A 27295-nucleotide genomic window follows, 5' to 3' on the forward strand; every position below is an offset into this window, starting at 1 on the left:
AGCAAGACTTTGGAAGCCAATTAAATGCCTATCAATAAGGGATCGCTTTAAATGAAATGTGTGTGGTACTCTACTCATGAAGGATGATGCAATGTATATTTATGGACTAGAGATAATGTGCACAACAGATTTCTGAGTGAAGAAGCAGTTCCATTTATGTAAAATGAGATATGCCATTGTATCACCCTGGAAGATGTGAGCGTGTGTAAATTCATTCAGAGATTTGCATAGGCAAATAGATATATCTGGGAAGCTGTTTGCTAAAATTTCAGTAATATTTTTCTATCAATGGTGGGATTTTTGTGGATTTTTGCTTTCAATTTTCTGTTGAATTTTCTCTGACAAACATCTTTGGCCATAGGAAAAAAAAATTAACATTTCAAAAACAAGTGTTTTATATACAAACACATACTCAGTCTAAAAAATTTGAAAACTACAGAAACATTCAAATAGGGAAATACAAATCAACCATGAGATTATACTGTAGATATATGAATATATGTGTGTATATTTGTATATATATTTATATTCTGAGTTTTCAGTTGACATTTATGAGTGCTGCTTTCCCATGTAACTAAATATTCTTCACAAGTATCACTTAAAATAATTTTTTAAAAATGGGCCTAGCTGGTTTGGCTCAGTGGCTAGAGCAGGGGTGAGCAAACTTTTTGACTCGAGGGCCACAATGGGTTCTTAAACTGGACCGGAGGGCCGGAACAAAAGCATGGATGGAGTGTTTGTGTGAACTAATATAAATTCAAAGTAAACATCATTACATAAAAGGGTATGGTCTTTTTTTTTTTTTAGTTTTATTCATTTCAAACAGGCCATAGTTTGCCCACGGCTGGGCTAGAGCATCAGCCCATGGACTGAAAGGGTCCCAGGTTCTATTCTAGTCAAGCGCACCTATGAACCTCAGTTGCAGGCTTGATCCCCGGCCTGGTCAGAGCACGTGCGGGAGGTAACCAATCGATGTATCTCTGTCACATCGATGTTTCTCTCTCTCCGTCCCTTCCTCTATTTCTAAAAATTAATGGAAAAATACCCTCGGTTGAGGAATAACAACAACAAAAATAGAGCATGTAGTATTTTTTACTTAACATATCAGAGATTGCTCCCAGTCAATATATAAAAAACTTCCTCATTTTCTGCAAAAGAATTTCATAGTATAATTCTTCTGCAGACGTAATTGGGTTTATTCAACTGGTCTCGTATTATGGAGCCGTTGCAATTTTTCTTTCTTTTACCAACAGCGCTGCAATGTACAAGAACAATTACACGTCTTGATGTAAATGTAAAGGTGTGTCTGGAGAATAATATCCCCGCAGAGGAAGTGTGCACTTTAAATTCTGATGCTCCTGCCAAATCGTATGTCACGAGGTACTGCCGACTCATTCTCCTACTTACAGAGGGTGACAATGCTTGCTGACCCCCACTCTGCCACCGCAGTCGTCTATCCTCATGGACATACAATCATTTATTTTTCCAATTTTTGCTATTTCTAAAGTGTTATAACAAACATCTTTGTATGCAAATCTATGCATCGCCAATGATTTGCTTGAGTCATTATTCTAGGAGAATTTAAGGGCATGAATATGTAAAATCCCTCGATTTCCTCTTTGTTTTTACTGTGAAATTAACGAGGAAAATATTTCTCCTCTTATAGGCTCATCTAGGGGCTGGGAAGAGCACGAGGTCACTGGCTTTTCCATCATAGAGAACATTTGCTGGCTGGGGTGTCTGGGCTCTCACTGAGGTCTTGGCTCTGTGGGTGTTTGGTTGGGGAGGTGACCCGGATGAAGTTTCCCAGCCTTGTCACAGCCAAACCCCAGCGCCCCCTTGCCACTCTGCTCCTGGATCTGCTCCTGCCTCTGTTTTACAGAAAGGGCCCTCCACGTGCCGACCCGCCCCAGGCAAAGGAAAGCGTACATCTGAGTTGAGCAGCTCGGGCGCTTCTGCTCTTCTGTGTTCTCCTTCTTCAGACCCAGTATCTTCATCTACAAGGGTAGACCTGGGAGTGAATGAAATGTGGAGAATCACTGCTGTGACAGTCATCACAACACGGTCACCCCGACTTCCTCCCTCCGCCACTGTGCCCCGAACAAGTGGGCTCTCACTCCAGGACGCCTTTCTCCGAGAGCAGCACTCTGCCACTCCCTGCCCCAGGCAAGCAGGGCAGGGCACCGGACCGATGGACTTCCTGTAGGCCCAACCCCTCTTTCCCGGCCTATCAAGTCTGCGTTCCACCTTATAAAAAGCTTCGGGAGGCCCTGGGGCTCTGGCCATCCTCCGGGTAATCTGGATGTGTCCCCCGTGCTCAATGTTAAGCTGCAGCATCTACTGGAGCATTTTATTGTGAGGATGTAAAGCTTGACCAGTTGTCATGTCCCTTCTGCTTGCTAACCTTGACCTGACCCTGGTGGTAGGCCTTGGGCAGATGGAACGGGCACCGTGGTAGAAAGGGCTCAGTCCCCCAAGACCCAGGAGGCTATGTATGGCCTCCTGAGAGCAGAGGTGACTTCTAGTCTAGGGCCTGACACATGGAAGGCGCTCGTTAAACTGTGGGCTGGTGAGTGGTTGGATGAATACATGAGGGATGAGTTTGAGAACGTAAGTAAGTGCAGAGAGAAGAATGCTATTTTAAAAAATTCCATTCTGGCTTTGCACTTACTTAACAAAATCACTTAGATCAATCTCAGGGGATTCTATCTCGGAGACCGCTGGCGAGCTGGCGGAGGCTGAGGCCCCGGATGGACTCCATCTGGGACAGGAGGGCACGGTCGGGCTTCCTCAGCCTTATCACAATCTACAAACTCACGGGGGAGTCACAGTCACACCAGCAGGCGCAAGTCAGCGCCTGGGTGGGCTCTTGATTCCAAATCCTAGACCAGCAGGCCTAGAAGGGACTTGCTCAAATCTTAGCTGACTTTCACTTTCTCCTAAAAGGTTGCTGACCACCCTTCTCAGTCTGGAATCGAACCATGACCTCCTGGTTCACAGGTCAATGCTCAACCACTGAGCCACACCAGCTGGACAGAACACCGGGATGCTTTTAGATTCACAGATGTTGTTGCCAGAGAAGTAGTCTGTTCTTTTAATCACTGAGCAATAATAGCTGACTAGTGTGTTTATCCATTTTCTTATTGACAGATACCTCGGCTGTTTCCAGCTTTAACTGTCCATCTATATCTATATCTATATCTATATCTATATCTATATCTATATCTATATCTATTGATTTCACAGAGGAAGTGAAAGGGAGAGAGAGATAGAAACATCAATGATGAGAATCATTGATGGACTGCCTCCTGCATGCCCCCTACTGGGGACTGAGTCCGAAACCCGGGCATGTGCCCTGACCGGGAATTGAACCCTGACCTCCTGGTTCATAGGTTGACATTCAGCCACTGAGCCACAGCAGCTGGGCACCAGCTTTTAATACTATGAATAAAGTTGCTGTAGGTCTTTGTGTGGACACGTTTTTATTCCTCTTGGGTAAATTCCTAGGGGGGAAACAGCTGGCTTGTATGGTATATGTATGTGTAACAGGAAAGGCAACTGCTAAGCAGTGTTCCAAAGTGGATTTACACCATTTACACCACCACCCACAGGGCAGGGAGGCTCCTGTTGGTCCACATCCTCACCCACACTTGGTACTCAGTCCTTTTCTTTTCAACCATTCAAATGAGTATGCAGTGATAGCACATTGTGGTGTTCATTAATAGGTGTCTTTTAAAGGGAAGTTTTTACATAATTACTACAAATTAAAAGCCAGTTTTATCTACCAGATTTAGAAAAATAAATATGATGGGCAAAAACAATGTTCTTATTTTCTTGCCTGCTGAGGCTCTGAGCTGAGCCCTGCTTGTTCTTTTTAAGAAGAGAGAACAGTCCAGTTTCCCTTTGGGAAAACCCTGGCTTAGCACCGTCCTCAGAACTGTGAGCTGTTGTGGAGCAGGACCCAAGCCGTTCCCACATTAGAGCCCCCATAACGCAGGGTCCTTCACCTACAGCATGAGCTCACTATGTGTCTGGTTGAATGGACACATGTTGGACGGATGGATGGATGGACGGATGGATGGATGGATGGTTGAATGAGAAGCGGTAAGTGGCATGCAGGATAATGCGGCTGTTCTGCACCTCCCTTCCCCGTCCCTCTCCCCATCTGCTGCCCGTGGCCTTAGAGAAGAGTGGAAAAGCTCTTTTCACCTTCCACCGTGGCCTTCTGTTTGGCTTATTCCAGGGCAGATGTCTCTAGGTGACTTCACCTTAGGCAGAAACCCACACCATTCTGGGCAGAGGACCCGTGTTAGGGTAGGTGCTGGGGAGCTCATTAAAATAAAAATTCCCGAACCTCATCCTTGGGTACATTCTGATTCGGCAGGTCTCAGGGAAGGCCCAGGAGTTAGATTTTTTGTTGTTAATCTCATTTGAGGATAGAGTTTTTCAATTGATTTTTTTATTTTTTTGAGAGAGAGTGGAAGGGAGCGGGGAGAGAGTGAGAGAGACAAAGAGAGAAACATCGATGTGAGACAGACTCATCGATTGGTTGCCTCCCACACGTGCCCCAACTGGGGGCTGGGGTTGAACCTGCAACCCAGGTATGTGCCCTAGACCGAGAATTGAATCCCAGACCCTTCAGAGCATGGGCTGGCTCTCCAACCACTAAGCCACACTGGCCAGGACAGGAGTTAGATGTTTAACAGTCTTCCCAGGTGATTCTAATGTACAGTCAGATTTAGAACCCACCATGGGTAGGCATGGCAACATGATGGCTAAGGACTGGCGCTGACAATTAATATGAGGCAGCACTCAGCACTCAGCCTGGGCAGCCAGGGACAGTGAAAACCAGCAGTGGACGGGCCGGAGCACTTACTAAAATACATCACCCCGGGTCAGAGAGACGCTGGGGAGGTCTGCCGATCGCTGCCCCTCACAACAGCGCTCTCGCATCCAACACGTGCTCCCTCCCTGGGATGTTGTGTGGAGTTAAAAAAAAAAAAAGGCATATGGGCCTATCTGTACAGGAAAAACACAAGGTGGTAGCAGATCCGCAGACCTGAGGAGAAAAGACACCTCAGGTGACAAGGGTGCCTGGACAACTGGGAAGCGAGAGGTCTCTTTGGAAACAAGCAAAGCAGAGCAGGAAGGCCGCCCTGCTGCTGACAGTCGGAGCCACAGGAGACGGCAAGACCTTCATCGTAACGGAGGCTTCCACTTATCATTAAAGCTGAAAACCTCCTCCGAAAAACTTAAATAGAACGTTGGAAGAGTCTTTTTGGACCAGATTTCATTTTATCCCCAGGAACAGATGATTACATTCCTGTTATGCTGACCCCAACAGGATTAGATTCAGTTATTTTTAAAAGAGACTGCACAGCAAACAAGCAACAAAAAAAAAATCAATATGGGTGCAATTCCAGAGCTACCCGTTTCAGATGCATTGGCGGAGCCAGGGAAGAACCCACCCCCCACCCCGAGCCCCTTTAGCTGTGACGGGACCATGTGACTGTCAGACACACTGTCAATCAGATACGCTGGTTTGGGCTCAGCGGTTGCCCTCTTTGTATTTTATTTTCAATTTTTGGTAACCTTGGGTCAATACGTTCTTTTGTGCTGAAAATTAAAAAATGTCCACCACTCTTATTGCCTGTTCTCACATCACTGGAGGCAGTGGCCCATCAAAACAAAACCCCAAAGGACATGTTTGTGTTTCAGTTAATATTTCGTGCTGTCGTTCAGACAATAGTTGGAGGTAGGATGGTGGATGTTGGCTATCCCCAAAGTCTGTGCTATGCAGACGAGCCCCCCAACCCCGAAAAAAGGCGGGGACAGTCTTGCAGGGGACACAATGACTTCTAATTCATTCATTCATTGACATGACTTCTAATTCATTCATTCATTGGACCTGCATTCTGGAAGTGTCCAGAGGGTGAAGACAGCCACGCTGGATGAAAAGGTCTAGCAGGTGTGTTTTGTGTGGCTCATATGCCATTCATTCATTCATTCATTCATTCATTTATTTATTTATTTTTGCAGCCACCACTGTAGCAGAGGCTATGGGCACACTGTCTGTGACCCCTTTACCAGAACGGTGCGCCATCCCCTGGGTGCTGTGGGTGTTGGCTGCACCTTTCACTGGAGCATTGCCCTGGCTCCTGGGAGCTGCCCGGGAGGTTATGAACTCCCACCCATTCGGGTGGTGAGCTGTAGGCGAGGATGTCTGACGAGGGTGAGGACCCAGCCTCCCTGTCTCTGAGTGGGATAAACTCTGATGCAATTCACACTCCAGAGCTCCCCTGGGTCAGACAGAGGCAAGACTTCTGAAATCACACCCCCCCCCCCCCCCCCGTACTGTTCCCCTCCACTCTATATTGTCTCTTTTACTCTCTTATAATTCCTCCTGAGAGCGATCCCTCAATACATCACCCGCCCCAAATCACCACTCCAGGCTCAGGCTCTGTTCCTAGGGAACCACTGTAGCATTGTATTGTATGTCTCCAAAGGTGAGAAGGCCAAGGGGTCCGAGTCCGGGACAGAGGAACGGGTGTAGCTCAGGGTACCAGGGCTCCAGCGGCAAGGTGTGCAGCGTGCACAGCGGTTCAGAGCGAGGCTGTGGGGACACAAGCCTCGGGTCTGAATCCTGGCCTCCGCATTTACACACCACGTGCCTGGGTACTGTGTTAGTGATGGGACCCTCCTCATCTGATTGTTGTGAGGATTAGTTATGTAATGCCCGGGTCACGGTAAATGTCCAATGCACATGAGCTGTCCCTGTGCTGGGATGGGTGGGATTTACTGTCATTTTTGAAATTCAAACGAGAGGAGCGTCTGTTTGGCTTCAGATGAGGGTGAGACCCACCTTCCCTTGGCAAGTCCTCATGAAGAGGAGATATCTCACTGCAAGGGAGGAAGCGTGGTGCCTCCTAGTGAGGAGTGGAAAGGAGGCGGGGTCTGAGGGAAAGCTCTCTGTAAAGGAAAAGGGGTTGAGAGAACCTGGTGCTCCAGGGACAAGTGAGAAGTTCGCTGTAGACGGAGGGTACGTGTCGGTGCCAAATGGAAGCGGATGGTGATGGGGAGGAGGATGGTGATGGTGATGATGGCAGTGATGATGACTAGCAATGAGTGGGAGTCAGTGAGGCCAGCCGTGGAGGCAGCCCTGGGGAGGCGGGGGACAGCAGTAAAGGGACAGGAGAGGTATGGATCCTCCTCCGCCACTTCACTGCCCTGTCCTCACACCTCCTCCTCCTGGCACTGGGTGGAGGGGTTGCAAAGCACAAGCAGCAAATGGAGGGGGAACACAGGTGACCAACGGTTCTGACGGTGGTGGCCTCACTGTCTCCTCCGCTCCTCTCTTATTTCCACCCCTCTGCCCGCCAGCCGCGCAGCCTTGCTCACGGACAGGCCAGGAGGCAGCAGTGGGAAGAGAGTCTTGGGCTGTGGCCTGTCAGGATGAGATTCTGAGCCCAGGATCATGGATCTGCTGTTCCACCTCCTAATGCACACTGGGCCTTCCCACTGCCTCTCCATCAGCATCTTCACCTTCTTCTTCTTAAAAAAATTTTTTTAATATTGATTTCAGAGAGGAAGGAAGGGGGAGAGAGAGATAGAAACATCAATGATGAGAGAGAATCACTGGTCGCTGCCTCCTGCATGCCCCCTACTGGGGATCAAGCCCGTAACCCGGGCATGTGTCCTGACCAGGAATCGAACCATGACCTCCTGGTTCATAGGTCGATGCTCAACCACTGAGCCACGCCGGCTGGGCCGAACAAGGAGGCTCTTAATAACAACATGGACAGACTCCCAGACCCTCTTGTACTGGGCTTCTGTATCTTGGACACTGACTAAGCCACAGGAATGACGTGATGTCATGAGACTAAGATGAAGCTAATATTTGGCCAGTTAGTTTGCTTATTCAACTAATAAGCAAATGAAACAGATTTTATATGGCCATACTTTTTTTTGAGCCCACAACCCAGGCATGTGTCCTGACTGGGAATCAAACCGTGACCTCCTGGTTTATAGGTTGATGCCCAACCACTGAGCCACGCTGGCCAGGCCATTTTCACCTTCTTGACGAAGGCTGCCACTCTCTACCTGGATTTCTAACGCTGTTTCCTCTGCAGGCTTCCTGATGTTCATTCTTGCATAATATAAAAACAGGAAGAAATCCTATTGGGTTATGTCTTCCCTCGCTATTTATCACACGGTTCAGAGGTTTGGGCATTTTGGGTTGTCCTCGTCTAACCCATGTTCCCTTTGCAGCCCAAGTGAACTTTCTGATTCTTCACTTCCTCATTTTAAACCTCTCAGAAGACCCTCCATGGTCCTGGGGATCAAGCAGACGCCTGAGAGAGGCTGAGAAGGCCCTTCCTGGTCAAGGCCCCCTTTTTGACAGCAGCAGGGGAAAACGACCCGCCGCCGCCACTGGAGCCCCATCTGTCCTCCCAGCATGGTCCGGAGGTCGCTTTGAGTTCTCAACCATCTGAATATGAAGGTGTGCTACTCGGAGTAACTGATTTCATTGTGGAGGTATTTTCCTCCTACTGCTTTCAATTTCTACTCGGTGGGCCGAGTCAAGCAAACCCGTCATCTTTACTTGTTAGATCTTATCAGGTGGTCTTTTACATTCCCATTCTCCTCTCAGCTATCCAACTTCTGCTCCTCCCATTTCTGAAGCCCCTCTCTTTCTCCCTCTTCCCTTCCCTCTCCGCCTCCCTCCGAGGGTCACATCACAAACCTGCTCCCGATTAGATAGGCCCTTGATTCCTGCTTTTAAAGGGAGCAGACTGTCATCATGGCTTGAAATCATGTTAAAAGTGGGCAAATTCCTGGGCCTCTCTGGGCACAAACACAAAGTCCCAACCCACATTTCCATACTTATTGCCTGGCTTTGTGGTCTTACACTTGCTGCACCTCCCACCATGGGAAGCAAACGACAGATGGAAACAGATGGGGCTGGCTCAGGGCCTTCCCTGCCGGCGCGGTCGGTGGAGCTCGGCCACGCGAGAAGGGGACGCGATCTGCAGATACACGCCCATCACGGAAAGCAGCCTGCCTGAGCCTCTGACTTTCTTTCTTTCTTTTTTTTTTTTAATATATTTTATTGATTTTTCACAGAGAGGAAGAAAGAGGGATAGAGAGTTAGAAACATCGATGAGAGAGAGATATGGATCAGCTGCCTCCTGCACACTCCCCACTGGATATGTGCCTGCAACCAAGGTACATGCCCTTGACGGGAATCGAACCTGGGACCCTTGAGTCCGCAGGCCGACGCTCTATCCACTGAGCCAAACCAGTCAGGGCGCCTCTGACTTTCTTACCTCCCCAAATGCTTTCCGACTGGCCACCTGTGCTCAGGTGGAAGTTGGTGGGACACCACTGAGTTGCTGAGACTCAAGTTACTCAGACCTTGGGAGGTAAAAACTGGATTTTTAAAGATCCTCAAAAGGAGCTGGAATTGGAGCTTCTAGAACAGTGATCCTCACTACAGCCGTCCATGGCATCACCTGCAGAACTTTAAGAACATCCCATACCTGACCCCCCACAGAGCAGTTCTGAGTTACTTTGGAGTCAGGAAATGTTCCCAGCATGATTCTAATGTGCATCCAAGGCTGCGAGTCACTGACTTATAAGATGGAGGCAAGGAGGTCACAGGAATGGTGATACAGTGAGTGCTCTGCTAGGGTCTGCATGTTTGTGACCCCCCCAGATCTCAGATGTTGAGATCCTACCCCGAAGGTGATGGTATTGGGCCCTTTGGGAGGTGATTAGGTCCTGAGGGCAGAGCCCCCCTTATGGGGGTCAGTGCCCTTATAAAGGAAACCACAGGAAGCTAGCTTGTCCCTCTGCCATGTAACCCACAGGAAAAAGATGCCGTCTATGAACCAGGAAGTGTGGGCCCTCACCGGATGCCGGATCTGTCTGCGCCATGACCCTGGACTTCCCAGCCTTCAGAATTGTAAGAAATAAACATTTGCTGTTTATAAGCCCACTTTTGTGATAGCAGCCTGCACAGACTAAGACAGGCCCTAATTAAGTAACTGCAGCCCACAGTTACCATCACTTGCTCTCTGCCAGGCATTATATGAAGCATGTAGTAAGGACTGCCTAATCAAATCTTCACAACGGCTCGATGAAGCAGGTGCTAAGATGGTCCTCAGGCTTCAGATGACAGAACGGAGGCTCACAGAGCAGGTGGCTGAGCTAAGTTAGCCTCCCTCCAAAGCTCAGACTCTTAACACCATTACTCGGTCCACCTGACCAGCAAGTGAGGGCTTCTCCTTCATCCAGGCCCACGGCAGCGACTCAGAAAGTAGGCCTTTCATTTTAAAAGCAATTGAAATCCACGACCTGAAGAAGACAGAACGTATTTCCTAGGACTTATTTTGGAATCTAGATACGGAGAAGCGTGGAGGAACGCACCCAGAATCTGCCACAGAGCTCTCATTCGGATTTCTGTGAGGAACAGCCATTTCCCTAAAAGCTCCAGAAGGTGTCCCCACTGCTGCATGCTCTCGGAGGCGCAGCTGTGAGATTGCCCTCATAATCAGCTTCAAAGCTCCTTGGGAATATTTTCAAAACAGGACGGTTCTGAAAGTCAATTTCCTCTAAGGTCTGGTCTCAGTAGATGGAGCTGCTTTGGGGGATTTTAATTAATATGAACCCACAGATAAATCAGCTGCGCTCCTTTTAAGAATCAGGCCACAAAGTGAACCAAGCGGACATCACTTCAACTCAGGTTCAGAAACAGGCTGATACTTCCCACTCACTGCTGCAGAGGCCAGCTTGGCTCATTAAATAGCTAAAAGGCTGATGCCCTCTGCCAATAGGGGAGACATTGGGAAGATGCCTTAAAAAGATGAATCCTACCTAATAATAGACAAACATGGTAATTAACCGTACCTTCGCTACCATCACCATTGGCTGATCAGTGCGATATGCAAATTAACCGCCAACAAAGATGGCGGCTAATTTGCATACTGCAGGCAAGGCGGGACACTGGGAGCTGCCACCCAGGCCGCCGTGTGCGACCCCAGGAGCCGCTGGAAAGCCAGGCCACAGGCAAGGTGGCCCTCCAGGACCCAGGAGCCCATCGGCAAGGTCTGCAGGTGAAGCAGTGATCAAGCTATGAGGGGGAGGGGGAGGGGGAGGGGTGGAAAGAGCTACAGGAGCAGCTCTGGCTGGAGACTGAAGACTCCAGCTGCAGCAAGGAGCAAAGACTGAAGGCTCCAGCAGCAGCAAAGACTGTGTCGAGAGAGAAGGTGGCCAGAGTGAAGGTCTGGGTCCTGTGTGCCAGAGGAAAACTGGTGCTGGCAGCCAGGGGAAAGAAGGCCTATTGCACGAATGTTCGTGCAACGGGCCTCTAGTTTATAATAAGGGAGCTAGAGTTCAATCTATAACAACACAAAAGCTGTATGGAAAGTTTTAACACTCAAAATTGAAACGAAAAACAGCCCAATTCATTTCTCCTTGGGGTAACAAATACGGTATCTCAGGAGACCTGACTACACTGAACTGCAAATAGAGGCAGACAATATGGTCCCCAACATGGCGGTCACTTCTAAGTTCAATAGGAAGCTCGTAAAAGGGCTCCCTCTGCTTGGCCTTGAGTCACTTGCAGGCCAACCACAAAGGCAGGAACTTGTTTCTGGAAGCTCAGACTTGAGAGATGGCTTACAGTCCTTCAGGCTCATGTGATCCCTTGAGCAGATAAATCAGCTGGCCCATCCCAGCAGGAGAGGAGAATCTAGATGGAGGAGCCCATGTAGGGGAGGCCTGGGAGGATTTCAGGGGCCAACATGGAGGATAAGCAGGGCTGCGGAGGTCGACCTCACACTGGTCTCCTTCACAAGGGGCTTCAAATTTACTAGTGATGTCATATTGACAATGGGGGTGATGCAACATGGATGTCCGTGTCGTTCTTATTCTTAAACTATGCATACATGTTACATACACTTTTTCACCTATGAAGCACTAAAAACAGAGTGGATGTCAAGGGGTATGCAGAGTCATGAAATCATTTCTGATCGTCCAGCGAGGCAGTCTCAGCTCAGTGAGGGGCCAAAAGCCAGCTTAAACTGGGTTGGGGAGTGAATGGGGGAGAGGAGTATATTGTTTTCTTACGTACGGAAGAAACGAGAGGACGTGGGGAGCAGGCACTGAGGGCAAAGACACAGAGAGCTGGAGAAAAAGCCAGAGGCAACGGCTGAGAGGGAGGAACACTGACAGAAAGCCTGGCCTTGCAAAGCAACAGACGTCAGAAGGTCAGAAGGAACGAATAAGATGATGAAGGTGTAGCCTGCAGAGGAGGAATCCGGGGTGCGGGCTGGGGGGACCAGGCGGAAGCAGCCAGTCAGCAGAGTGTGCAGGAATAGGAGGGAGCATGCTGAGTAAGGAGGCGGCCAGGAGAGCTGAGAGGAAGGACGGGGTCCGGGAAACTTCTGAGGAAAAACTGGTGGAATGTGCTGACCTGGTGGGCTCCGAGGAGAGAAGCTGACCTGAGGAAAGATGACACAAATCATACAGGCTAGGAGGTTGGGCGGTGCGTCGGGAATGTTCGTGATCAACTTCACCAGTGGATGACAAATTGCTTTCTAGAGGGATTGTTATCAGCTGACACGCTCACTGGCAATGCCTGAGCTGCTGTCCCTCCATCGCCACCACCGTATCTGGTGTGGTCATGTGTAATCTTACCCAAGCTTGTAGGTGTGCAGTGGTGGCTAGCTATTGTTTTAATCTCCTTTTTCAATATTACTAATGAGGCGGAATCTTTCTCTATATCGGCCATTCATAGTTCCGCTTCTGTGAAGTAACTGCCCACTACCTCCCATTTTTAAATAGAATTATTTGTTTTTTTCTTCAAAGGCCTACTTTATAGATTATGTACACTTGTAATTTGAGGATAACAAGTATGCTAGAACCTTCTTTCAGTTTGTGACTTCTCCTTTAATTATTTTATGGTGTCACTGGGTGACTCAAAGTTCTTAAATTTAATGCAGAAATTATGAATAGTTTCATAAGGTTTGTGCTTTTTGTATCCTGGTCAGAGACCATCAAGGCTTTGTCCTACATGTTCTTCAAGTGTAAAAAATCGCCTTTCACATTTATATCTATCCACCATCCTCACTAAATTCGTTGGCTAGTTCTAAGAATTTACCTGTAGATTATTTTTAGTTTCTATGTAAATAATTGTGCCACTTTTCTTTCTTTCTTTCCAAATCTAGTCCCCTTTATTTATTTTCATATCTTCCTGAAACCATTTTAACATTTTATTATTTTCTCAAGTTATCCTTGATCAGGTTAAGGAATTTTCCCATGAATGATTGTTTAGTTCTAGTTTTTTTCCATAATCTGCTGAGGACATCATTTGCTTTTCTTCTTACTGTGGTAATGCGAGATATTAAATCATTAGACGTTCTAATGTGGAACCAACTTTGCAATTCCTGGAATAAACCTAACTTGATCATGCTATCCCGACTTTTTATTCTTTCCTAAACTCAATTTGTTAATATTTGATGAATATTTTGCATTTGTATTTTGAATTAATGAGACTGACCTGGCCTCTGACCTGGTTTGATGAGTGGGTTTGGTATGGAGATTAGTTTCCACAAATCTGATTAGTTTCCTCCCTCTGATTCCATAAAATGAGTTGGGTAATATTTTCTTTTATTATTTTTATTTTCTGAAAAGAACTTGTGTAAGTTTGGAATTATTTGTTCCTTGGAAGAACTTGCCTGTAACTATTAGGACTTAGTGTTTTATTATAGCAAGATGTGAAACTACGCAATTTCTTCAATGGTTATAAAACCATTGGGATCATATATATACATATATGAGTCAGTTTTGGTAAGTTGTCCCTGACTTATGGCCTTCTGTTACCGGGGCTTTTCTACTTTTCTAATGTGTCCTCCTGTATTCACTGATTTGATATTTTAAATAAATACTGTAATGGACTGAATTGGTCCCCCTCAAAATATATGTGCTGAAGTTCTGAACTCCAACACTACAGAAAATGACCATATTTGGAGATTGGGCCTCAGAAGTAATGAAGTTAAAATGAGGTCATTAGGAGGGACCCTAACCCAAAATGATAGATGTCCTCATAAGAAGAGGTCATTTGACCCCAGACCATGGATAGAGAGAAGGACACAGGGAGAAGAGGATCATCTATAAGCCAGGAAGGAAGCTAGGAAGCCGTTCTCCCCCATGGCCCTCAGCAGAAACCCACCTTGCCCACACCTTGATCTCGGTTTCTAGCTTCCAGACTGAGAGAGAATAAACCCTGCTGTTAAGCCTTGCAGCCTGTGGCTCTGTGCTATGGCAGCCCTGGCAGACAACACAAGCACTCATGTTCCCTCAGACCAGATCCGTGGCGCTCCTGTGACCCCTCTGCTCCCCCATCAGAGCTGCCTTCCCTCTAACTCCAGGGCTCCGTGCTTGCTTTTGTCTCTGATCCAAACTTCTCTGGGAGGTGGAAGAGATAGAGGTGCAGAAGCTTAAAGGGCTCTGGGAGGGATGGGCCTATCGGGAAGAGAGAGGGACATTTATGGAGGGGACCAAAGCTTAGGCCTCCCCGGGGCCTGAACCGGCTTCAGACTAATGACAGGAGACAGTGTCTCCAAGCCGCCTCTGGGACGCTGCTTCTCAGAACGTGGCCTGGTATTCACATCACAGGCGCCAATCCACTCCATTTCCTCAATAAAGGAATGGCCCTAAGAGCTGGCATTTGCTGAGCATGTATTATGTGACCGGCATGGCTCCCCACATCTGTATGTGGGAGGCGCCCTTATCACCCCCCTCATTTCAGATGAGAAAGCTGAAGCTTGGGGACACTTAGCCACCTGCCAAGGTCACAGGGGGCAGGCGGCTGGGCACGATCCCGCATCAGAGGCCAGGCTCTCAACCTGCACACGGCGCGGCCCGGGACGGCTGGGCCCAAGGACACCCGGCCTGCCCTGTGGTATTCACTATCTATTCTTGTTTTGAAAGAAAAATAAAGAATCATGTGTCCCCTAAATGTTTTTCCTTCTATTGACTCATTTATTTAAAGTATCAAAATTTACAATAATATTTTTACATTTTCTTCAGATCCAAAACAACTAAGAAGATATTGTATCTTCAATGTGTGTGTGTGTGAGAGAGAGAGAGAGAGAGAGAGAGAGAGAGAGAAAGAGAGAATGAGAGGGAGTGCATGTGTGTGTGTGTGTGTGTGTGTGTGCCATCAATAGAAACCTTTTTTATTTTGACTGCATAAAATTTAGAAATGCTGAACAGTAAACAGTATCTTAGACAAAAAATGAATAAGAGAAAACTATAAAGCAGGGAAGAAATCTAAAGATTTCCAATGTATGAATCTAGGGCTAAACTATCCTCTGGTTTTAGGACTAAACTATGAATTTAGGACTAAAGTAATAAAAATATTATCTTGTTTAAATGGGGTGTTGTCTTGTTCAAATTATTTTTTTTGCATTGTTTTTAAAAGCAACCAAAATGTTTTCAGGTACATATTAAATTACTTCTATAGATTTGTAATAATAGCCATATCATACAATCATGGTCTTTGTTTAAATACCCACGTCAAACTTAGATGACAGTTTAGATCAGTGATGGCGAACCTACGACATGCGTGTCAGAGGTGACATGCGAACTCATTTTTTTGGTTGCTTTTTCTTTGTTAAATGGCATTTCAATATATAAAATAAATATCGAAAATATAAGTCTTTGTTTTACTATGGTTGCAAATATCAAAAAACTTCTATATGTGACACGGCACCAGAGTTAAGTTAGGGTTTTTCAAAATGCTGACACACCGAGCTCAAAAGGTTCGCCTTTTATCACTGGTTTAGATAATAGTAGTCATTTAATTCAAAATGCAATACTTCTAGTATATAATTCTCATGGGGAATTCTGTATCCATGAGCATTATATTAACGAATCTCTATTTAAATAATACTACTGGAAAGTTATAATTCTGTGTACTACTAAGGGTAATTATGGCATCAATTTAGTAAGAGTAGCTAAGCTAAAGAGAGAGCAAACAGAATTCCTGGAACAGAAGCAGGCAGATGTTGACCCTGGTGTGGGTGTTTAGGACCCAGCAGGTGACCCTGGATTCTCGAGCTCTCACCAGACAACCCTCCTCCTTCCTGGGGCCCGATGACCCAGGGGATGGCCGGGCACTGCAGGGGCTCTATCGGTTGCGGGGGGGAGCGAAGGAGCAAAAGGGTGACCTGGGAAAGTCCGGAACTTGGACTTGACCTTGGCCAGCATTTGCCTGTTGTGACTCTTTTCCCTCCTCAGGTCCTGGAACTTCCTCTCAGTGACCTCGGCTGCCTTCTCTGCTGGCATCGGATCTCATCTTCACAGTAGCAAGTGCTTCTTCGTAGTTCCTGGTTCAGGCCTCGGGCCATCTTCTTATACGTGTTCAGGACTGGTAAGTGGAGTGCAAGCTTCCCCACACGGTGGGAAATTTCTTCTCCGTTTCTAAGTAGCGCGTTTCCGTCTCAATCGGTTGTTTCTGTAGTTGTGTCGCATCTTCATGTGTATCGGGCAGAATTCAAAGCTTCAGCTTCAGCTTCAGCTGTTGAATCTCGTCTTTTAGGTTTGAATTTTCATGTTGCAAAGATGCATTCTCAGTTTGCAGGCTTGTTATTTCTGCTGCAAGCGCTTCATTCATTTGCTTCTGCTTCCACAATTGTCTGGCTGATGCCTGATTTTCCTGGGACACATGGACGCCAGCATCCCCATTTTCTGCTTCCCTCTTTTGTGGGGATTCCAAGTTTCTGTCATCCACCTGATTTTCAAGGTAGGCAGGCTGGGGATCGGTTTTCCAGCCACTGACAGTGATCGGGGAACTCTCTCTAGCAGAGCCTGCTCCATTCCTGCACCCGACTGCTCAGCCTTTGTTTCTCTTCCTCCTTTTCCTGGATTTTCTGCTTCCATCCCATAATTCCTTCTTAGAGTAGTTCTGAACTTTCTGGATAATGTATTTTTGTTCAAATCATCCACTATGCTCTTCTGAAGTTGTTCTCCATCAATCCTGATGCTTTTGAGATGGGCTTTTCATTAGTCACTTGGGAAAGTTTAGGAGGTTGGTTCTTGGGTACTGTTTTCAGCAAGTCAACCACATCCTGAAGTGACAACCTGCCCAGGTGTTGATTCAGTGCCCTCAAACACGAGGTCTGTAACAAGAGAGGACTGGCCTCCACCCCAGGTGGCTTGAAGGCATCGTCAGCTTCTGTCATTGGCCCCGTATTCTCACTATATCATCCACAGACTTCTTGGTGGGCAGACCATCTTTTACCTGGTGCCTCCACACTTCTTAAAGTGTGTTGTCTCTTTACTATCACAGCCACCACCACCAGAGCGCCCACCAGGATCCCCTAGAGGAACGCAGGGGGACCTGGGCTGTGTCTCAAACTCTCGGAAATCACCAGCAGCAGCCCGCACAGGTGCTCCAGGATCAGCTGGGAGGCGGATGCGGTGGCAGGCAGCGGGCCCTCCATGGCAGGTTGGGCTCACAGCTCTGCTGCCGACTGCCAGTGTCCCATGGGCACAAATCACCACTCAGAACTCTTCGGAGTGTTCTGTCGCTAAGGTAACAGTTACCTAGCAACCAGGGCTGATCAGTTGGGCTGGGGGAGTGGGGGGTAGAGGGGGAACCAGTAGGTCTAGAAAACAGTCCTGAACTTGGCTCTGAAATAGCACTTATCACATTTCTACAGGCCCTGGGGCAGGAGGAGATCGCTGGTGTCGGCCTGGAGATCGGTCACTCTAGGCCCGCCTGGCTCCACAGCAAAGCTAGGGGGTCAAAGCAGGGCCCAGCCATGTTCTTTTCTGTTCACAAGAGCCAGTCAGGGCAAAGGTGGGCTCAACCCTGGGTGAGGCCCATCCTCCTGATGGAAAGTTTCATTCTGCTGCAGGGATGCCCACTGCTGCCCACAAAGATCCCAGGCTCCCTCTCTCCTGTGTGGGGTCACTGTGGGCAGGCAGGGGCCCAGGACTCAAGGGGGTATTCACTAAGGGACCTGGATCCCAACCCTAAATCCCAGGAGAAACCAGTTAGAACTGGGAGAGTCTTGCAATCATGGAGTCTGTGGAGCCAGCACATCCTGTTCACGTTTCCTTGAAGGGGGCGACTCCGCTCCCAGGTGACCCCGTGACCTGGGCCCCATCCCTAACGCACCCCTGTTGTCACCAGCCCACACCTCCCAAGGCTGCCCCAGGAAGGGTCTCTAGTCGATCCCCCACATATTTACTATTTTTTATTGGACCTTTGGGCAAAGCAAGGACCTGTGCTCATCATGGGTCTGGGCTTGCGGCTGCAGGGAGGGGTGGGGAAGTGAGGGAGGCTGCCCTCCTGAGCCACACAGGGCTGTCACCTGCTAGGCCTGGCTCTAGCCCTGATGAACGCAGCCTGGATTTTCTGCCTTTGGTCAGGAAAAAAGGGGGCCTGGGTCTCTCATCTAGGTGTCTAAGGACCCTACTGCTCTAACCCTTTAGAACAGGGGGTGGGGGGGACCTTTTTTCTGCCAAGGGCCATTTGTATATTTATAACATCATTTGTGGGTCATACAAAATTATCAACTTAAAAATTAGCCTGCTGTCCTAGCCAGTTTGGCTCAGTGGATAGAGCGTTGGCCTGGGGACTGAAGGGTCCTGGGCTCGATTCCGGTCAAAGGCACATACACGGGTTGTGGGCTTGATCCCCAGTGTGGGGCATGCAGGAGGCAGTTGATCAATGATTCTCTCTCATCATTGATGTTTCTATCTCTCTCCCTCTCCCTTCCTCTCTGAAATCAATACAAATATATATATATATTAATTAGCCTGCTATATTTGGTCAAACATTTAATTAACGTACCCCTAGTGCCTTGGCAGGGCCAGACCGGATGATTTTGTGGGCCTTATATGGCCAGGTGCCAGATGTTCCCCACCCCTGCGTTAGGATCTTGGAGAGCACTTCACTTAGCAGCACTTGGTATGAAGGAGAGGAAGGCACCCTCAGGGGATAAATTCCTGATTTTCTTTCTTATCTCAGAAACATACGCATGTTACAGGCATCTCTCATTTAATCCTCACAGCAACTCTTTAGGTTTCTGCATTATCTCCATTTTATAGTTGAGTAGACCCAGGCTCAGGGATGGTCCAAAAAGACATGGCCAGAAGGACAGAGCCTAGATTTTAACCAGCCGTGTCCAACCACAGCCCAAGATCTCAACCACCATTGATATATCACGTCTTAGAAAAGGTTCACTTTCCAGAAACTGAGGGATGGTGAAGAGACAGATGGAAGCATCCAGAAAATGAGGCCTCCTCCACCCCCTTCCAGGCCCTCGCCGCTCCTCTTCTAATCACAATATTGGACAACTTACGCTCATCACGGGAAAATCAATGTGCGAACAACACATGCTCCTTTGCTCCGGGGCTGGGCTCCCTCAGGCCCTCTTTTCGATTTATTTATAATCTGACTTGGAAGTAAAAAGGCAAAGCTGTCCTTGGAGACTGCTTGGCTCACGCGCTCCACGTTCTAGCATCGCCTCAGCTGTGCAGCGCGGGGCCTGGGCAGAGATACCAGCCAAGCCGGCGTCTGCTTGGCTCTCCCTGGCCTCTCGGAAGTAAAGGCTGGTTCCGGTGTGGGCTTCCCGGGGGCTCCTCTTTCACACAGATGCCATGAAACATCACCTTCCCATCCAGCTGCCCAGCCAGCCAATAAAGGGCACAGCCCCCCGTGCTGGCGAGCCGGGTGCGCGCTCTGCTCTATGCTGCATCCCAGCTTCCTCACACATGTGTGTGTGAGCGGCACAGACTGTCATCCACCAAAGTCATCCAGAGCCTGGTCATACACATGGACTCACGTGGAGGAGCGTGTTTCAAAGCCAGTTACTGCCTGGCCCTCTTACAGAGTCTTAGTTAGTGTGCTTGTCCCTTTTACATCTATTTTTGTTCCCATGTGTGATAGGAGGGCCAACTTGAAAAAATGCTCAAACAACAGGGATTCTTTAAATATATGAGTCCAAGCTGCCTACAAAATCACACACACACATGCATGTACATACACACACATGCGCACACACACATACACACACAGGGCAGAGGTATGGGTGTTGCGACAGGAAGGACTGTTGAGAGTCTAGGCATCCTCATACCCCGCCTAATAAAAGAAGAAGAAAAGCCTCTTTTATCCTTTGTTTCTTTTACTAACTGCAGTGCTGAGAAGAATTATAATTGGGGAAAAAAGGTTGGTGTTGGCCTAGCTGATAAAAGTGACCTTTAGCCAGCAAGTTCTTGATGTTTTTCTGACGCCGGCACCGAGGGAGCCTATCTGGAAGGCAACTGGCATTTTTTATTTTATTTTTTTGCTATTCAAGGTGACATTATGCCTTGAACCTTTTCCATTTGGCAGGTGCCAGGAAGCTGACAGAAAAGAATCTTCAACCAGTTATGCAACCATTCTCCGCTCAGTCCATGAGCGCAGGGAGCAGCTGATTAAAAACCACCCTGTGAGGACCCACTCTGTGCCAGCGGCCGTGCTGGGCCCTGGGACCCACGGACAGCAGGACAGACGTGCTCTCTGGCCTCCTGTGAAGTCGGACAGTGAGCCGTCATTACAGATGGGGCCAGGCCCCACGGAGCGGGCTCCCAGCGCCTATGGCAGGGGCTTCATCTAAGGGAGGGTCTCGGAGGTCAGCTGAGACATGATGGGGGGAGGGGCTCGCTAGGAGTAGGGGGAGAGCTTCCCGCAGAGAGAGAGAGAGAGAGCAGTCAGATAGGAGCAGCTCCGGCCCGAAAGAGGCCCATGTGGGAGTCAGTGTGGAGATGGCAGAGTGAGGTGAGAAGAAACCAGGGAGAAATGCAGGGCTGGCACTTGATCTGCTGAAGCACCTTGTACTGTCTCCTAAGAAGCATGGGTGTCGCACTGACTGGTTTGGCTCAGTGGATAGAGCGTCAGCCTGCAGACTGAAGGGTCCCAGGTTCGATTCCGGTCAAGGGCATGTACCTTGGTTGTGGGCACATCCCCAGTAGGAGGTGTGCAGGAGGCAGCTGATGGATGTTTCTTTCTCATCGATGTTTCTAACTCTCTATCCCTCTCTCTCCCTCTCTGTAAAAAATCAATAAAAAAACCAATAAAAATATATTAAAAAAAAAAGAAGAAGCATGGGTGTCATTAAAGGCTGAAAGCCCAGGCAGGGCCACACTCGCCGCTTGGCTACTGTGTGGACGATGGACGGTGGAGCGTGAGTGACAGCTGAGAGCCCAGGGAGGGGCTGTCTTGATGGGCCAGGCAGGAGTCAGTGGCGGCCTGAACTCGGGTGACACAGTGGGATGGGAATGGGAGGCTTTAGAAGGTGGAATGGGTGGAACTTGGAGATGGATTTGATGAAGTGGCGGGCGAGGGAGAGGAGGGGGCTGGGTGACTCAGCTCCGGGGCAGTGATGCCTTCACCGGACAGAGGCCCTATAGGGGAGGCCGGAGGAGACGAGGGCAGAGCCCGAGGCTGGTGTGGGGCAGCTGGGAGTGAGCCACCTGGGAGACATCGGAGGAGAGGCCAGGAGGGCGGTGCCCAGGGAAGTGAGCAGAGGGTCTGGTGGAGACACACGTGTGAGCTTCAGCAACGGGCCACGCGAGGCCGTGGGGCAGAGCAACTGTCAGCAAGGGCAGAGGGCCAGGAGGGAGCCTGCGTCCCACCCGTCAGGGGGCTGCTGCTGGCCGAGAGCCAGGAGATGAGGGGACACAGGACAGACGGTGCTGGTCAAGCCAGGGAAGGAACGCGTCTCAGGAAGGTGGGATTGGGCAACTGCGCTGAAGGCCGTTGAGAGGCATCTTTCTGAAAAAACCTGACTCCTGTCTCTCTCTTTTTAAATTGGTTACGTCCTTTTATTTATTTTTAAAGCCTCATTAAACTGAAAATAATAAATATATTTTTTTCTGCTGTCTGAAGTTTAGTGGTTTCTCATATATATTCTTTTTTGTAACCTTATTTTTATTGTTGACACTATTACAGATGTCCCCATTTTCCCCTCCTTTGCCCACCTCCACCCAGGTCCCGCCCCCCTTCCCTCTGGCCATCACCTCACTGGTTGTCTGTGTCTTTGGCTAATCTCTTCTCTCTCTTGATTATAAATCTCACCACTGCCTCCGAGAAAGAGTCTGAACTCCTTATCCTGAGATACCAGGCCTCTCACACACCACTGCCAACCTAGCCCCTGCCGCGTCTCCCTGACTTCTCCTCTGCCATCGAGTCCGCACGGTGGCCATGCTGACATAGCCCCGGTCCACGCTGGTAGGCGGCGTCCTTTGCCTCTCCAGCATTCATGCTCCTGTGTGTCAGGTTTGTCGGGAGATCTGCCCCACTCCCACCCCCTTCAGTCCACGGGGCCCTGGGGTCACGGCTGCAGCCTCTGGTGTGGGGCACGTGGTAGGACAACCCTGATGAATGTGTTACCCTCCCCGACAGTGACTGGTTGAGGGAGGGGACGGGTAACGTGATTAAGCCGGTCTGATCGGAGTGAACCTCATGGAGGTTCTGGGGCAAAGGCTCATTTCCTCTCCGGCGGATGGGCATCTGCGAGGATATTGCCCCAGGAGCAAAGGAGCATTTGGGGACCATGGAGAGGAGCTGGTCGAGAACATGGCCAACACATGGAAGAGAGCAGAGACCTTGGCTCTGGAGACACTGCTTGAGTCCCCGAGGTAAGCCAGGCCAGAAGCCAGAAGGAATCTGCGAACCAATGAATGCCCTTTCTTTTTTATTTTTGCTTAGGGTCAGGTTTCCTGTGACTTATAACAGAATTGTGTCCGTGAATCCTAACTAATAGAAACATAATATTCCCGTCACTTAGAATATGTCCCTGCTCCTCCATCGGAACGTTTAACTGTGCTTCTAAGTACGGCTTCCCTGGCTCTTCTGAGCAGTCATTCCCCCCCCCCCCCCCCCCCCCGCCCCCCATCATCCCTCAGAGCCTGGCATTGTCACCCGCCCACCACGGTTTACACACATGGTTCCCCAGCAGCCTCAGGCCAGGGATCATGTCTTATTCACTTTTGTATCCCTAATCTCACACATTATCTGGTGTAAAAGAATCACCTATCAAATGTTTTCTGAATGACTGAATGACTGAATGAATAAAAAATTATGAGCAGAAGCTCAATATCAAGATATAAGAAGATACTGATGAAAGCAAAAGAATGGTTAGATGAATGCTTAAAGCAATAAAAAATTAGAGCACATCATCTCTAGTACTGGCCAAGAGCACTTTCAAAATGTCATTATTTTAATTATGGAAATAAATAAATAAATAAATAAATAAATAAATAAAGCCCGGCCCTTGCTCCCAGATGGAATAAACTCATTTAGCTGTTACATGAGAACAACTTCACAGAATCTGGTATTTTCAGCTTATTAGGCCAGGTTGGCCGGTTTCTCCATAATTATTTTAAACGTGCATCCTCTGTAGAATTTCATTTCAAACCTAAACAGCCCCTGGCGCCTAACGATCAGGTTCCATGGCTCAGGCCTGACCCTTGGTCCGGCTGATAAAACGAACGAATGAATGCCGGAGAGGAAAGGGACACCACCCACCAGTGTGGACACGCCTGGCTACGCTAGGTCATCCTTAGCTGCCTACGGTAAACATCCAGAGCAAGCCATTGTTACCATGGTAACGGAGCCGGAAAGGAAAGGGTGGCTTTCATGGACAAGATGAGCATTGCATACAGGAGGCACCCACAAGCCAAGGAAACATGAGGCTCCTTAGTTAAGTATGGCTACTCAACACTCAGTGCTGAAAACAGTTGTCCAAACACCCAATGGAGAAATACCATCTGCAGAAGCCCATTGGTCCTGGTCTCGAATGAGGCTAACCCAGATGAAAACGTTCCTGCGGCCTGGCTAACACAGGCTGTTGGTATTTTTTAAAAGGAGTGTTTTCCAAATTAAGTTTGGCTTTAGCTCCTAATTGAATTTAAAGTTAATTGAACAGGAGAGAGATGCCTCTAAACATAAATATTGTGAAGACAGCGGTTCCCTTTCGGCACTCACCACCTCCCGCTACCTACACATGCCAGAATGAAACCCACAGACCCACTGAAGGACGCAGCACATGCTCAGTGTATTGTGCTCTGTAATTCATGCTTTGGGTTTGAAATGCTTATTCAGGAAACTGCACAAAAACTTTATTTTTTATGACAGATTTCTAATGATCCAACTACTAGCTTCAAAATTAAAGGAGGCTTATGGATATTGATCACTCTGTTAATTGGATGGCAACTGGGGCTTTCAAAGATGTTTTATCTGTTTTTCTTGCTTGGAAATCTAGGAGGGACCATGAGTTTAGGCTCTTTGTTATTTTTGTCAATAATTAATTGCCAGAACCAAAAGTATTCATGCAAGACCAGTGCACAGAATATAGGAACCCAGTGCAAAGCAAGGAGAAAAAAACCAAACGAACAGCAGAAAAGAGCTCTACAGGATAGCTACGCTGGCGGTACCTTATTTGATTTTCCTCGTTCACCAGGAAGAACCAGCAAAACTTCACGGCCAGTGGGCTGCAGTTGGTGATGGGAACGTAGCGGATCACCTCTGTATCGTTCAGGATACAGCCAAAGTCCAGGTCCATGGTCTCAAAGGACAGGTTGGGGTAATGCACTTCCCCGCGCAGGCTCAGCCTGTCTACCTGAGGGTGCTCCAGGTACCTGATGGCTAGAGTTTCTTCTGCCACCCAGTTGTTCAAATCACATTTGTGGGTCGGGTCAAACTTGACCAGCAGATTTTTTTCTTCACCAATCTCCAGTTTAATAGGCTGCAAATCAGATTATGGGAAATTACCAACCTTTGTACTATGCATTTCCAACCTGATACATGAAAACAGGACAGCCAAAGTTATTTAAATATATTTATGTACATACATACACACATTCATATTACTATTAAATACACATATATCTCACACTTTATTTGTCCATAATTAGGTATCCACACTTACACATGATTAAATAGCTAATATATCTATATTGATATCAATAGTTACCTACATTTATTGATATTATAGATATTTATATGTGTGTGCACACCTATTTTATTCGTTGAAAATGAAACCAAGGAAAATCTGGAGAGGGAATTATTTGAGGGAAGAGATTTTGCTAAGAGTTGTGAGGTCATAAAGTTTGAGGAGTTGTAAAAAGGAAAATCTACGATGAATAGCCATTATAAAAATATTTTTAACTGAAAATAAATTAGATTGTAAAATGCTCTTCCTAGACAAGTGGGAAAAGTTCTTTGCTTAAGAATTTCAGAAAGGGGGGAAGGGCTCTGTAGAGGATGACCCAGAAAGGGTCAGATTGGACAATTTAAAATATATATATATATTTTTTTATTGATTTCAGAGAGGAAGGGAGAGGGAGAGAGATAGACACATCAATGAGAGAGAATCATTGATCAGCTGCTCCTGCATTACCCGCCCCCACCCTCCTGGGAATTGAGGCTGCCACTCAGGCATGTGCCCTTGACCAGAATTGAACCTGGGACCCTTCAGGCTGCAAGGCCGATGCTCCATCCACTGAGCCAAACCGGCCAGGGCTGGATTGGGCAATTTAATTTCTTCTCTAATGTCTGCAATCCTAACTCTTCAGCACAGTGTTATCTACTTTCTGCTGTTTTCTGGTCAACTTAAAACGACACTCCAGAGCTGTACTGAGTTTGTTGGGTAGATTTCCCTTGTTCTTTTTCTCTTTGATTCAAATCCCCATCTGTTCCTTGATGCCAAGGCCACAGTAACACCTTCCCATAGAAAGCCTGGCTATGAGTTGGTTTTTTTGTTTGTTTTGTTTTTTTTTAGGAATCACTCAATTCCCACATTTAACCAGCATAAAAGCCACCTCCTGGTTTTGCAGAAAGTGCCCGGAGGTAGTCGGGGGGAATGTACACCGGGCGAATCTGTTTACAGAGTTCTCCCCTCTCCACTGAGTTTTAAGCTCAGTTATTTAACTGTGCGCATCGGTGCCATGATTAGATGGTTCCAGGTGATACTGCCAATCACCCGATCCAAGAGTCAAAGAGAGGGTAATGGCTCTTCAGCTGGCTAATCCCATCTGAAAGCCTGGCTGGCCGCTTGGCACAGCTGGCTGGGCACAATGTAGACAATGCGTCTGCAGCACTTGGTATCTCCATGCTTGGGGTTTAAGTATCTTTGAAGATGGACTTAAACACCTCCCCCCCCACCCCCCAGAGAAATGACTTTTTTGTTTTGTGGAAAAGATACATATCCACAAATTATATATGAAAGCGCAAAGAAGAAATTAGAAACTTATCCAAGATTTCACCATATATTATTTCTCAGAGTTCATATTTGATACACATTAGTCCAGACATAACGGATGGCTAATAAAATTTTACAAAAATAGAGTTAGATTCATTTACTTTAAAATATCATGTTTGAATTTTTTTTTTCTCAGAAAGAAGCCTGAAAGAAATCTTATACAAGAGAGATTAATCCTAAAATTATGGACTCTGGAGCCTGATTGCTTGGCATCAAATCCTGGCCTGCCGGTTACTAGCTCTGTGAATCTGGGCAACGTTAGTTGGTTTTCCTAGACCTCAGTTTCTCCATCTGTAAAATAGGATCAATAACAGGACCTATCTCTTTTTAAGAGAATGAAATGACTCAATATACATGTGATGTCTTCAGAGCAGTGCTTATAGTATATAAATGCCAAATATTACTATTATTGTTACCCCTTTATGATCAAGAAAAAATATGGTTGAATATTAAGCAGTTTCATCTTTAGATAGTGTCTTATTGACACCCAGCTGTAAAGGGGATGAAGTCAGCTTATGCTTACCCCACCTCCCAGTTGTTCTTGGTTGTAGTGTTAATTTTAAAAAGCCAACCTATGTATGTGCCCTGACCAGGAGTCGAACTCACAACCTTTTTGGTGTACCGGCAATTGCTCCACCCAACTCAGCCACCCAGGCAGGTCTGGGCATTTAAAATTCTGATAGCTACTGCCATATTGTCTTCCAATGTACACTTCACCAACACTGTAGGGGAATCCATGTTTCCATATGCCCTTCTTAATACCAAGCACTATCCAATTTTTATTCTTTGCCAATCTGATAGGGGAAAAATGTGTTTTGTAGTAATTTTAATTTGCATTTCTTCTACTATGATTAAAACTGAGCATATTTTCATATACTTAAGAGCCATTTTTTCTTTTTGGGAGCTCTCTGTTCATTTCCTTTGCGTGATTTTCCATTGGGTTATTTGTATTTTTCTTATCAATTTATAGAAGT

General features: G+C 47.4%; 1 protein-coding gene across 4 annotated transcripts in view; it reads right to left on the reverse strand.

The window, feature by feature from the left end:
- HYDIN (HYDIN axonemal central pair apparatus protein) overlaps positions 1-27295 on the reverse strand; it is a 298798-nt gene that overhangs the window by 111096 nt on the left and 160407 nt on the right. For all 4 annotated transcript variants that reach the window (XM_070397848.1, XM_070397849.1, XM_070397847.1 and 1 more), the window contains exons 23-24: positions 24496-24806; positions 1930-2011 (exon numbers count right to left, since the gene is read on the reverse strand). In XM_070397848.1, the coding sequence (XP_070253949.1) occupies positions 1930-2011; positions 24496-24806 (393 nt within the window). The remainder of the gene's footprint in view (positions 1-1929; positions 2012-24495; positions 24807-27295) is intronic.

Source organism: Myotis yumanensis, unplaced genomic scaffold (assembly GCF_028538775.1).
Source record: "Myotis yumanensis isolate MYYU_CA2020_CCGP unplaced genomic scaffold, mMyoYum1.0.hap1 SCAF_18, whole genome shotgun sequence".
Lineage (NCBI taxonomy): Eukaryota > Metazoa > Chordata > Mammalia > Chiroptera > Vespertilionidae > Myotis > Myotis yumanensis.